General features: G+C 37.9%; 1 protein-coding gene across 6 annotated transcripts in view; it reads right to left on the bottom strand.

Moving 5' to 3' along the window:
- The window catches only part of LOC108149984, a 101,723-nt gene that overhangs the window by 3,608 nt on the left and 84,405 nt on the right, over window positions 1-13,710 (bottom strand). For 4 of the 6 annotated variants that reach the window (XM_017277913.2, XM_017277909.2, XM_017277911.2 and 1 more), the window contains 10 exons: window positions 8,838-9,057; window positions 8,293-8,556; window positions 8,078-8,189; window positions 7,816-8,008; window positions 7,246-7,454; window positions 6,764-6,894; window positions 6,511-6,692; window positions 3,463-3,686; window positions 2,954-3,260; window positions 1,268-1,480 (listed from right to left, as the gene is read on the bottom strand). In XM_017277913.2, the coding sequence (XP_017133402.1) occupies window positions 1,268-1,480; window positions 2,954-3,260; window positions 3,463-3,686; window positions 6,511-6,692; window positions 6,764-6,894; window positions 7,246-7,454; window positions 7,816-8,008; window positions 8,078-8,189; window positions 8,293-8,556; window positions 8,838-9,057 (2,055 nt within the window). Of the gene's footprint in view, window positions 1-1,267; window positions 1,481-2,953; window positions 3,261-3,462; window positions 3,687-6,510; window positions 6,693-6,763; window positions 6,895-7,245; window positions 7,455-7,815; window positions 8,009-8,077; window positions 8,190-8,292; window positions 8,557-8,837; window positions 9,058-13,710 lie in introns of those variants that run through there. The other 2 variants (XM_017277910.2, XR_001774653.2) reach the window with 2 other exon arrangements.

Genomic DNA, 13,710 nt, shown 5'->3' with positions numbered 1-13,710 from the left:
GTTTTCAGATTTTCAAATTTCTGCAAAAATTGATGATGTACCCCCTTACAAAAAAGTCAGAAATTCGGACATAAATAAATTTTTCAAAAAACGTTTTTCAAAATTCGGTTTTTTTGTCAAAATTAAATTAATTGTTTTCAATCGATCAGGTATGGATAATATAGGTTGCTAGCTGTTCAAAATAGCAACTCTTTTGACTTTGGGTCTTATTTTGGCAAAGTTACAACAAAAAGACTTTTCAGAAATAATTTTGTTTGAAAAATCGCCAAAAATCCCAAAAAACACATTAAAAACTTGGTTTTTGTGTCAAAACCCTGCAAATAATGGTCAAAATGTGGAATGTCATACACCGTTGAATTCGTAATAAAATTTCCAATCGAATGGCATTAACAGTTGAAATTTTTTCAGAATTTCAAATTTCTGCAAAAATTGATGATGTACCCCCTTACAAAAAAGTCAGAAATTCGGACATAAATAAATTTTTCAAAAAACGTTTTTCAAAATTCGGTTTTTTTGTCAAAATTAAATTAATTGTTTTCAATCGATCAGGGATGGATAATATAGGTTGCTAGCTGTTCAAAATAGCAACTCTTTTGAATTTGGGTCTTATTTTGGCAAAGTTACAACAAAAAGACTCTTCAGAAATAATTTTGTTTGAAAAATCGCCAAAAATCCCAAAAAACACATTAAAAACTTGGTTTTTGTGTCAAAACCCTGGTAAATAATGGTCAAAATGTGGAATGTCATACACCGTTGAATTCGTAATAAAATTTCCAATCGAATGGCATTCACAGCTAAAATTTTTTCAGATTTTCAATTTTCTGCAAAAAATGATGATGTACCCCCTTACAAAAAAGTCTGAAATTTGGACATAAATAAATTTTTCAAAAAACGTTTTTCAAAATTCAGTTTGTGTGTCAAAACTAAATTTATTGTTTTAAATCGATCGGGGACGGATGGTGTAGGTTGCTAGCTCTTCAAAATAGCAACTCTTTTGACTTTGGGTCTTATTTTGGCAAATAAAATGGCTTTAACAGCTTTAAATTTATAACATTTTCAAAACAAAAATAATGTAACCCCATGTCAAAAATGCGGAAATTATTTTTAAAACTAGTTTAAAAATCTTTTTTTTTACGAAACCATAATTCATTTTTTTAATCGATCGGGGATAGATAGTATAGATCGCCAGTTGTACAAAACAGTTACTCTTTTTTGACATAACACAAGAGCTAAAGAATTCGCGTTCTTATTCTGTATAGTTTTTCACCTGGTATGGAGACGCAGGTCAGCGGACAGGTGCCCGTGTGCAGATAGTCGAGTAGAACGCGGAATGTGTCCGGATCGAACTCGATGATGTTGAACTCGGTTTGGGCCAACTTGGCGCGGTCGACCTTTTGGGCGTCGGCGCAGACGGAGAGGCGTGGCACGGCCAGCTGGTTGTTGCCCGGCTTATCCTTATCCTTGTCCTTGCTGTCCCTGTCTGCAGGCGCCAGTATGGGTGGTGGTATCGAGTTGGGTGGGTTATCGGGCAATTGGTTATCGGTCATCGTTAGTCGGTTGTCGGTAGGTTGGTAGTTGGTGATCGGTAGTCGTCGAAATTAACAAAAATCGAAAATTAGATTGCAAAACAAAACCGCAAATCATAATTGGGAAATCAAATCATTTGTCAGTCGGCAATAAAATAATTGATTAAACCAAAGGCATTAAGTTAAGAAGTTTATGTTACGTGGCGGGATTTATTTTATCATTATTATTTTTTTATGTTTTTTTTTTGGGAGTGGTGAGGCGTTTGGCGAGTCACATGAGATGAAAGAATGGCAAATTTTGTTTGTTGTTTAATTTAAATTATTTCGTTTGTTGTTTAAGGTTTTTTGTTGAGAATAACATAATAAAGAGAGAGAGAGAGAGACAGAGATATATATAGCATAGATTGTAGATATGGCGTTGGAAGTGGATAGCATAAACAAGGAGCAAGTCAAGTAGTAAAAGAGTTAGGGAAAGTCAAAAATGAGTTCAAAACAGTTTGGTGTTTAATCCAATTGTAAAAAAAGTCACATAACAGTAAAATTGCAAGCAGTTGTGGTGAGTAGAGGTGAAATGGAGGTGGAATGTAGAAATGTTTATGGGGAATTCATATTAAGTATACGCAAATTTGTTATATTCAACAAGAGTCAAGTTTCATTTTCGTGTGCGGTGTAAAGCATAGAGAAACAATTAAAAATAAATAAATTATAGAAAACAATTTCAAAAGTACATTGACAGGTTAATGAAATAAGCATAGGCATTAAGCACATACATACGTCCATGGGGTTTATGATTTTTAGATGATATATTTGTTTATGACGTGTATTAAAAATAACATCAAGTGCAGTATAGATAAATACGGAATTTGGGAATGCGTTAAAAACACAGGTTTTTGGTCAATTGTACAAGGGATGCATTGTCAAAAGTTCAGCAAACGAAAGAACCACGTCCAGAATATTTTATGCGATGAACCAAAGGGTAACGAAATAAGCCACAACAATAAGTAGTAGTACACCACCATTACAGTTCGGTCGACACACAAGACATTAATCGGGCGTAAATTTATAGTAGTGTTCGGGACAAATATATATATAACATATATATATTTTAAATATGTCAGTTGAGATCGGGTAGAGTAAAGAGTACGAGTACGCAGAGTTTTTTTTTTGGGTTGAGGCAAAGATGTGCGGCGTGCGTTTTTGGTTGTTGCAAATATATATATATATTATAAGGTACGAGTAAAGTTGCAAGGTTAAGGTTTTTGATTTTAAGTACGCAAGGACGCAGACGGTGGCGTATACGTAATGTGGAAATGTGGAAAATCAGAGAGAGAGAGAGTGAGAGAGAGAGGAGAGAAGAGAACAAAAGAGAGCGGAGAGAAAAGAACACGCATCGATATGGTTGCATTGCACCGACTGAAAACCCTTACTCGAACAATCTGTCGACGATATCCACTTCTTCTTGTCATCCGGATTCAGCTGGTTGGTGTTCTTGTTCCTTATGGACCTGCCCCATCCGGCCGTAATTGTTCCCAGCCGTGAAAAGGCCCGCTTCACCATCGGCGACGATGGAACGCTTTTCGGTCGGATGGAATCGGAATCGGGAACGGTCAGGTAGTTGTTGCTCTTGGGCTTCTGGTTCTGCGGCGATACCAGCGATGGAGCTGGCCGGGCGAAGATCTCAGCCACGGGAATCTGCGGTGATCCGAATCCCGTCTGAATGCCATACAGCATTTCCTGAAAGAAATAAGCGACACACAATTTCATTATTCACTGCACACTGAACCACAAAATATCTAGTAGTTATCAATTGAAGTTGAAATTATAAGTTATTGATCATTATTACTCATACGCACTGTTGTGCGTGTCTTGTATACCACTCACAAATAATCTTTGCTTTAACTATTAACTGATGAAGCTGTTGTTAAGCTCAACTAACCTGAAATACACGACTGCGCACTCCAAGGATTGCCCGAACTCCGATAAATCGTGCCTTTTGCTTTGACTGGCCGACCAGAAAGACGACATCGAATAGATGGGAGTTGGTCAGGCACGATGGTTCTTCGTTCAGGAATACGCGGGTGAAATCCTTGGCCAGCTGGTCGTAGTCCTCGAACTGATCGCGAACGGAATCGAGTAGCGGCGAAGAGGGTCTCATGTGACCTGTGGAAAAATTTGAAATGGATTTTACATATCAGCTGGGGATCTTGCAATTTAAGTTTTTCAATTTTAAAATCATTGCTTAAGTATTGGGATTAGATTCGCTGAAAGAAGTTTCCTTGAAAGTCAAATATCATGCACATTACATGCTGGTGTTGAGTGTTAATAAATGTATAAGTCAATACAATATAAGGTGAAATGCATTTTTATTTATTTTATGTATAAATTTTATTGTGGCATACTTTGTCTTTTCAAGTGATTTAAAAATCTTAACAGTGGCAGCCCCGATAATTTCCCAATATAATTTCAGAATTGAATTTTATATGGAAGAACGAATTTTTTTTATAAATCTATGAGTTCCACAACCAACACTTTAATCAAAGATACGCATATGCTGGAAGCAGCTGGCATGTTTGTTATGAGCTAGTCAAGGCACCACCCTTATGGTTTCAAAGATAGCTTCGAGGCCTTCGAAGCAAATGGCAATGTGGGGGCGGTTTTATTGCATTTTGAGTGGAATTTATGAAGGTGATTGCAATAGACAAACACAATAGAATAATTACAATTGTTGAGACATGGCTTCAATAAAGTCTCCAGTGACTATAGAAATTGAGTAGCTCTTGAATGTATCTATACAAACAGAAATAACAAAGCAAATTTAAATGTAATTTAAACCCCCTTCAATGTTATTTTAAAATATTTCCTTGCGTCAGAAATATTTCTAAATTAAAAGTGTTTTTAATATGTGTGGAACTATAAAAATCCTAGAGAATTTATTTTGAATAGTAATGCAAATATTTATATATTAAAATTAATATTATAATTTCTATAATGAAACAGAAATATTATGGAAACCTTTCTCATTGCGTTCATTGATAAACTAAATTTTTAAACTAAACTTGATTATATTACATTTCGTTGGCCCACTGCCATTATTTTGTGCACAGCTGTGTATGTAGGCACCGAAATTTATGCAGTTCCCCAACCGCATTGGCATGGAAATGGCAAACTATATAGGAGCGGTAATTTGCATGATTTCAATATGTATAGTTCCCATTTGGGGATCACTTCCGGCCTTTCTCAGTGTGTGTGTGTGGATGGGTGGATGGGAAGTCTAAGTGTATGTGTAAGTGTGCATGAATAAATCAAATTAGATTTGTGTTGTCTGGTGCAACAAATAGCAACAAATAAATAACAAGAAATCCAAATAAAATTACAACAAACAGCAACGACACACCGCCAACATCAACAACATCGACAACAACACGAACGAGCAGCAGCCTTGGGTGGGTGGTGTTTGGTGGGTGGTGTTTGGTGGGTGGTGGGTGGTGGTGGTAGGTGTCAGTGGGTGGGAACAAAAGATATCCCCCACTGATAAAATAACACAGACATGAACAATATTTCTTGGCCGGACAAGTGTCGGTGTGTGTAGATAAAGGACGAGCAGATTGTCCTTGTCGGGGGAGCTAAGATTCAATGGGGGGAGAGAAAGAGAGAGAGAGGGGCATAGTAGAGGAAAGAGATAGAGAGCGAGGAGAGATTGCTTCGAGCGACGACTGCACGTTTCCGGTGGGCACAAACACAGCCGGATGTGTTAATGGCGGAAGCGGAAATGTCAGTGTGTGAGTCTCTCTCTATCTCCTACTCCCTCTCCCTCTCTCTCTCCCTCTTCCTCTCCCTTTCCCCCCATTTCTATCTCCCTCTTTCTGCGGGTGAAAGTTCAACCGAAAGCAAGACAAAACGATTAATCAAACATACTCGTACAGGAACCGTGTCACAAAGGAGCAAATGCAAATGTCTTTTTTTCTATTTTCTCTTTTTTTTTTTGGTTGCCAGTAATGTCTGCAATTTGTTTCCGCGATTTGTTTATAAATCTCCTTAAAGTCTGACTGAAAATATAAAATCTAGGCAATTTGCTTTAAGGCCTCCAAAGAATAAGTGCATGAATGAAGCTGGCGGTTTGTTAAAATGTATGTCTGAACTTATGTTACATTTTTTTATTAATATGCACAAGTCTTATATAAAGCTATTTGATTTATTTATTTATTTTTTCTTAGTCAACTATAGGCTACCTCAATTAATAATGAAATCAAGAAGCTTTTATTAATTCATGGTGCGATTACCAAGAGCTGATTTTTTACTACTTTAGCTTAATATTTGCATTTTTAAAGCATTTTGTTTTTTTTTTTTGTAAAGAAATGAAATTTTATGACAAATTCAACGAGGTATGGCTTCTGTTGCTTCCATTGGGCAAACAGAAAATCGATTGTTTTTTTTCCATGTGCATTTGTTACCTTTTTTTTTGTGTTGGTGTAAATTTTAAGAAGTCATTCATCACAACCAGGCAAAAAAACATGCGGGACATAAAGAAAGGGGGTCGTGATAAAGCGGGGGCTGTGAGGCGTGGTCGGGGGCGTGGTGGCCCACATACTATGCCTCGCACACAGATGCAACATGGCACAACACGATGTGTGTGTGAGTGACGACGTTGAAAGTTGCAGATGGTGTTGCAGCAATTGTTGTTGCTCTTGGCTCTCATGTTGCAGTTGCACTTGTTGTTGCTGTTGCTCAGAGTAATTGCTGTTGTTGTTGTTGTTGTGTCTGTGTGTGGCAGTTATGTTGCTGTTCAGATTGTTTTGGTTGTTGTTGTTGTTGTAGTTGTGTGGTAAAGCATTGCTATTGCAATAGCAGCAGATGTTGTGGGTCGGCATTGGCAATTGTTGCATGTGCAGCATATGTTGCTGCTGCGCCAACTGTTGCTGCTGTTCGTGGTGTGTGTTGTTGTCTAGGACTCGGGCATGCAACATTTTGATATATTCATCCTCACCGATGGGTCGCCAACTGCCGCGTCTATATGGCTTCGGTATCTGTCCGGTTTCAGCGTGATTCGATAGATTCATCACCAGATCCTCGAGCATCTGCGATCGCGTCCGCTCCTGCATCCTTGCGAATTTCGGTGCCGAATACGATGCCCTCTCCCCGTTCACGATCTTCGTCAGCAGCCATTCTCTATTAAAATGTTAATTTTTTTTCGGTTTTTTAGGTCGCATATTCAAGGGTGTATTGGGGGCGAAACTCACCGGAACATGGGTCCCTTCTCGAACACGGACTGCTCCCACAGGTAGGGTTTGTAGGCACCCACCTCGTCGCGAGTCACCACGGACACCTCGTATCGCGTTGGCTTGTGTTTTATTCTGGCCGACACGCGAACCTTTTAACAGGAGGAAAGAAAAAGGTGAGAACTCAGTAGTCAAGTACCGAAGTGATAACTAAATAAAACACATTTGAAATCGATAAAAACTAATTATGTGAATAAAATCTCTGGTAGTATCTGTAATGTTTGTAAATCTTTCAAACCCAAATTTACTTGCCCCAAAAGGGGACAAAGTTTTTTTTTAAATATTAAAAAATGACTACAATGCGAATATTTGAACTTAAATATTATTTTCTGACCATCACCATCACTTAATTTTGACATACAAATTTAAAAATTGTCCTTAAAAATCAAATGCTCAAAAAGACCCTAGTTATATAAGTTGCTATCTTTGAAGGCGAGACTCACCAGTATAAATGTGTGCAGGAAGTGGCTCTTGATGCAGGCGGGACTGAAGCGGGTGTTATCCGCCTCCAGGAAAACCACGCAGACGATGTCGTTGCCGATGTGTCGCTTCCTCTGGAGCTTCTGCGGATCATGCTTCTCATAGGGCAGCAACGTGGATACATGGAACATGATCTCGATGTTGCGCCAGTTCGTGTAGACGGAAAAGAGACCTTTAAAATTTAATTTAAAATTAAATATAGGTGAAAAGACCAAATATTTGTGCTTACAACTACACTAACAAATACATAACTTTTACCTATTTATTTGTTAGTGTACGATGTGATGCTTAGTATTTTTAACGGCATATTCTTATAACCTTATATACAGAAATATAATTTACAAAAAAAAGTAATACTGATATTAAGAAATGATGTTGTTAAACAAATACCTTGAAATAAAATTATTTAAATATTTAAAACAGGCAAACAGACTCAGGCCAGTGACCATATCGTAATATTTCATATAACCAAAACGCATATAAAAATTATACAAAAAATATTTAGTAATACTTAAAGGCCCCCTATAACATACCTGTTAGGTCGTGCACCGTATCAAGGCCACCTTTGTATTTATCAAATCCGCGCAACCGAACTCGATCGCCCAGCAGCGTGAGGAACTCGTCGAAGAGCGGTGAATTTTCATTATTGTCCAGAATTTGTTCTTCGGTATATTGATCCTCTTTGACAAATATGACGCCTACTTTTAACTCTGATTTTATAAAAACCTATCAAGAAAACCCAAAATATTTAGTGGATTAAGAAACTCTTACTTTGCGATGAGTCGAATACACTACCTGATCTAATTTTAATAATTCCTCTGGCGTGTCGGGTAATTGTCCTAACGTTAAAGGTGGATTTAAATTAACTTCTTTACCTAAAGATCTAACTACTTCTTCGCGATTATATCTGCAAAATGTTAATAAATCATAAATTATATAATATTTTTTTAAATGCCACTTTTGCAAATAATAGAATGATGTAAAATATTAAATTGAGTATTATTATTTACCTATCGGCAAACACACAGGACGCCGGTATCAGTCCATGCACCGTGTAGGATCCAGCGCGCACTAGGATGCGGAACTGATCCCGTCCGTTGAGCGTCTCCTGCTTGATGGACAGGATGACCGGACCCAGGTCCTCGTCGCTGGTGAAGTAGTTCCAGTGCTCGGTGCCGTAGAAGTACTTCTCGTACGTCTCCTGCTCCACGGAGATCAGTTCGAAGGCGCCCTGCTGGTCCCACTGCTCCTCGATGGTGGTCTTCTTTCGCGGACTGCCAAAGTTATTATAAATTGTAACATTATAAATTCTATCAATATTCAAATAATTATAGAAAAAATGGATTTTAAAAACAATCACGTTTCGCATATTAAACAAATTTTAATTTTCTGGGTGTATTTTAAGTAAGCTTTTAAAATGGACCACATTAGATTTCTGGTAAGGAATTGAGTTAAATATATAAAAAAAAGTTAATCAATACCAGCCCAAACAGGCCTTAGGTTTTTGCGAAATTTTCAAAAATAGAAAAACACGAATTAACTCTTAGGGGCTGACCTGGGCGTGGCCTCGGAGTCCTCGTCGTCCTCGTAGAGGTCGCTGCACTCGCGCTCCAGATAGGCATCGCTGGCACTTCCTGCCCGGATATCCTCGTGCTCCGAGTCGCTCTCGTCCCAAATGGTGTGCGGGGTGGGCATGGTGATCTTCTGGCGGGAGCACTCAATCCAGTAGCCAGGCGTTGGCATCAGGTTGTGCGGATACTCCTCGCAGAACTCATCTGCAACGGGGTCGAAGCGAGGGGATTACATTTGTGGCATTAACAAATTAAATAACTACCACATTTTGACTCTTTAAAGTCTTATATTTAACTATTTGGGGTTGCCACAGAAATCATTACTTAAAAAGGTTTCAAAAGTCACAGCACTTCTCAGTTTAATATTTTAAAATAACCATTTTTACATCCTTATGATTGTTTATATGTTCAAAACTACTTCTATTATAAAGTAAAGATTTCAAGACCAGGTGTTTTCTTAGAAATGCATTCTTTTACGTCAAACTTGGGCGTCTTCTCACTTTCTAGACGTCTTAACTCTTAATTTCGCGGTGGCACTCTGGATTTTAGTTTGGCTAAGATTGCATTCCCAATCAGCCATCGCGTCTAAGCACCTCCATTAAAAAAGTTTTGTTGGACGCAGCACCGAGAGTCGCACTTTCTGCCTGCGGCCAGAGTCATGTCAAAAGTTTTCGCTAAACTTTTTAGCGGCTTGTGGCTTTTACATTCTGGGCAAAACTGTTGCCTACTTTGAGGCTTTCAATGGCTGGCAATTCCTTCAACTCCAAACAAAATAATTTGGTTCAATTCAATTAAAATGCAAATACCGTAAACGCTGGCGAGTGGCGTCGCGTGAGCTGCCAGTCATAAAGCAGGCAAAACTTCCCATTTCCCCCGTTTCCCCCGTTTTCCCCATTTTCCCCAATTTCCTCCATTTTCCCCGTGCCCTTTGCCCTTTTCTCTGCCAACGGTTCTGTCCATGATTGAGTTGGAAATTCGATGCGGCGCGTGAGTCAATAATGTACCAAACGCCCAGTGGGTCAAAAGACGACCAAAATGTAATTATAGTCCAGCAATTTGGCTTGCCATCTGCAATGCAATTTCCAAACTCAATCGGTAGATATTTTTCATTAAATGCAATATATTTGTATTTCTATAAGAGTAGGAAACTTTTTTTATCTTATTTTTTATTTGTTTTTTTTTTTTTAATGGATTAATATCAAATCTATTAATATCCATTTTGAAATTTTTAGCAATATAGTTTAAAATGGTTTTTTGACGATGTCAACAGATTCTAAAAAATATTGTATGTTATTATTTTTTGCAAGTAAAAAATATATTTTTTATAAAAATATATTTGCTTGATTAGCTCGAGCTATTATTTTTATTACAATACTTTGTGGTATTTGTATATATATATATGTTATTCAAAATATATTTTTGTGGTCAACCGGTTTTATTTCTCAGTTTTAAGGTATATTTCCTGCTTCTGGCCCACTGTACAACAATGAGGACTATGATGACGGGCATGGCGTTGATGGTGTTTTGGCCCTGGTTCCTCTACTGCTCCTTTCGCTCCTTGTGTGCCTTGTGTTTCTGGCTCGTGTTTCTACGAGACGGCAGTAAAATGCTGCCCTGCGCCAAGATGGGAACTATGATCTAATTAAGGAGCGCTCACCGTTGCCGTCACATGTGCCACACATTTATGCCGCAAGTTTTGCCCGACTGCCACGCAGATGCTGCATATTTTTCGGGTCTTCTCCCCGGCCAAAAAACACATACATAGTCGTACAACCGCACAACGACCCACACAGACAGACAACAGTGGGAGCCATAAAATGGTGGCCCTGCCTAATTCAAATTTGAATAACTCACAGCGTGCGCCGCTAAGTAGGCTATGAAATCGCTAGCTCGCGCTGTTGTTCTGCGGTCGTGCCTAGATTTTGATACCCTACATATAAAGCTGGGTTACTTGTCTTTCAGAATAACGCAACAAACACAAATTATTTACGTTTATTTGAAAAAATATTATTTTAAGAGTAGTATACGTACAGATGTTAATGCTTCAAAATAACCCGCTATGAGAAATTAAGCAATTACTAAAGCTACAGTTATAAAATGCATTTTGTCTATAGAAGATAGTATCTTTAAAATTGAAAATTTCCTATAAAAAGTTAAATAATAAAGATGAGAGCTAAAACCAAAATCAATAATAGTTATTAATAATATTATTTTACTCCTCTCCAAATATTAATTGAGAATCCTTAATGAAATTGAAAGGAGTGGTATGTTTTCTTGCCGTTTAAAACCTGTTGACATCATTTATTTTATTTGTAACAAATTGAAACGTATTTGATTATGATGCAATAGTCAATTAATAAGTACAATATCAAGCAAAACGAGAAACCTTTCAAAATAAAATTTCCTAAAAAAAAACAGACTTAAATCCAAAACAGAAGATTTCGGAAGTTTTCGAGTGTTTCAAGGGTAATACGAGTTCGTGGGGATTCCTTTGGAGGTAAGTAAACATAAGGTTATGGTTGCGATTGTGAATTTCGGCTCGGTCAAATTTTTTGGGGCGGTGCGTGTGTGCGTGGAAATTGCGTGCACAGCGTCCGCGGATAAGCAATATATTTTATTTTTTAAGGCCACTTAAGCCAACCATCCGCCCCGTTTTGGGTCACTTGGGATTTACGCCTCGCTTTGGCGCTTTTTTCTTTTTTTCCGCTACTCAAAGTTCCCACACAAATACAAATGCCATGCCATCCCATTCCGGTCGATCATTTTTCATCGCAGCCCCGGCAGCAACTTATCGTATTGCAACTGCAGCTGCAGCTGCACGGCAGCAACATGCAACACGAAACATGAAAACAAACAACCAAATTGATGGCCCTCGTTTGTGGGCCTCCCAAGGGGGAAAAGACGGCCGGGCAACCATTTCATCTTGCCACTTGTAATGGCCGCTTGCCAAGCCGGCGAGGGCAAACAAATCAGACCAACTGACACCGGGGAACAGCAACAGCAATACTATACTATATAGCATAGCATAGCGGATGCTCCATATCCCGAGAAGCTCTAAGGCAGAGTGGAAATAGAACGCGAGAAGTGGTCCTTCAAAACTGAAGATATTTAATGGGCTGCCCACTAGGAATTGAGAAGAGCCAGTGTTTGCTACTTTAATTTACCCTTAAGTCGAAATATAAAATATTTTTTGTAGCAAATAATAATGGTTTAAAACTGGAATGTCATACCTAGTTGAACTCACAATAAAATTACAAATCAATTGGCATTCAAGCCGGGGCAAATGCAACCACTTGTAACAAATTTAAAAATTTACAACAAAATGCTAGCCGAAAAGAAATGGGGATTTTAAGTCCAAATCATCAGCTGCACAAAATGGTTTTATTAAGCTGTGCGTCTTATTTTGGCCAAAATACAAAATTATACGCCCAAACAAAAAGTTTTTTTTTTTGACCCTAATCCTAATTGAATGCATTTTATGTATATAACTAAAAAAAATTAAAAAAATAAAAAGATTATTTACTTGATTTGACCAACAATATTTGATTATTTTGGCAAATACATAACAAATTTAGCAATTTACTGAAATGGTTTTTTAAAACTATTTAAACTTTTCTAAGAATAAACAAAATAGCGATAAACATTTGTATACAAGCGCTAGTAAAGTTTCAAAACAGACTTAAAATAAAAAATAAAATAAACCTACTGACATTCTAGATTTTACACTAATAAACTGCACTGCAGCTCAGTAAACCTTCATCATCTGCTGTTTCAAAGTCTATTTGAGTGTTGGAGCGGAATGCAGCTGAAAATGATATGTGTGGTTAGTGCAAACATGTCCAATGCTCCAAATAGAGATGCAATTGTGTTGATTTGTGTGCCCGCAAGCGTGTTGTAATTTAAATTCAGTTTTCGACACAATACCCGCAAATGGTGCGTTCGGAATGGCAGGAGCTAAACATTTAATGAACAAATTTTTGGGTGCTGCAATTGTCGGCTGTTCTGCAAATATAAATGAATACCCGTATTCCTGATGAAATCAAATAAAATTCCATTTGCTTCAAGCTCAATTTGATTTGTAAATGAGGGATCATTTCACACACTGATGCTATTTTGCTTTATTTTGGTTTTTAGCCAACAACTAAAATCCAAATTTAAACAAATAATAGTTTCATTAAATTTGGTTGGACAACTGGACAACAAACTTTGCTATAATAAAACAAAAAAAAATGTATATGAATTAGCCAATCCAAATCTTAACCTCTTATTGTGTGTATTATTATTTATCAAGCTTTTAAAAGAAAGATGAAAAGGATTTGTCATGTGGGGGTGCCAATTGAAAATTGTTGCCATGTTTTTGAACGTTGGAAAAAAAAAAACCTCCAAGCGCCAGCACGTCAATCCATTCCTTAAGTGTTTAATCCATTCAGCGTTAATTATGAGAGTGGCTTATCCTGTTTCCGAGTCCTGCTGCGTCATCCACCCATCAATAATCCATCCATCCGTCGATCCTTCGAATTACTGCCCACTAGGATTTCCGCTTACAGAACAAAAAATGGCTGTGGGCATGACTGTGACCCTGTAGTTGGGCCAACAATGCAGTTTGAGCCACATGACTGGGCGGCATTTGTTGCCACACTTTAATGACACGGACCTGGACACCCACTTTTCACCCAGCCACTCATCTGGAGCGTTTTTTATGTTTTGATGCGCCGCGGAAATCCATTAGCGTCCTTCTAACACAACCAAACCAAACCAAACCTAAACCCAACTCATTCCCCTGCGGCCATGACAATTCCCTGAAGGATCACACAACATTGCATTAGCATAAAGTGCCGGCACAATGGCCTGACATTT

The sequence above is a fragment of the Drosophila elegans genome, unplaced genomic scaffold (assembly GCF_018152505.1).
Source record: "Drosophila elegans isolate 14027-0461.03 unplaced genomic scaffold, ASM1815250v1 contig_149, whole genome shotgun sequence".
Lineage (NCBI taxonomy): Eukaryota > Metazoa > Arthropoda > Insecta > Diptera > Drosophilidae > Drosophila > Drosophila elegans.
This window is presented reverse-complemented; position numbering and strand designations above follow the sequence as displayed.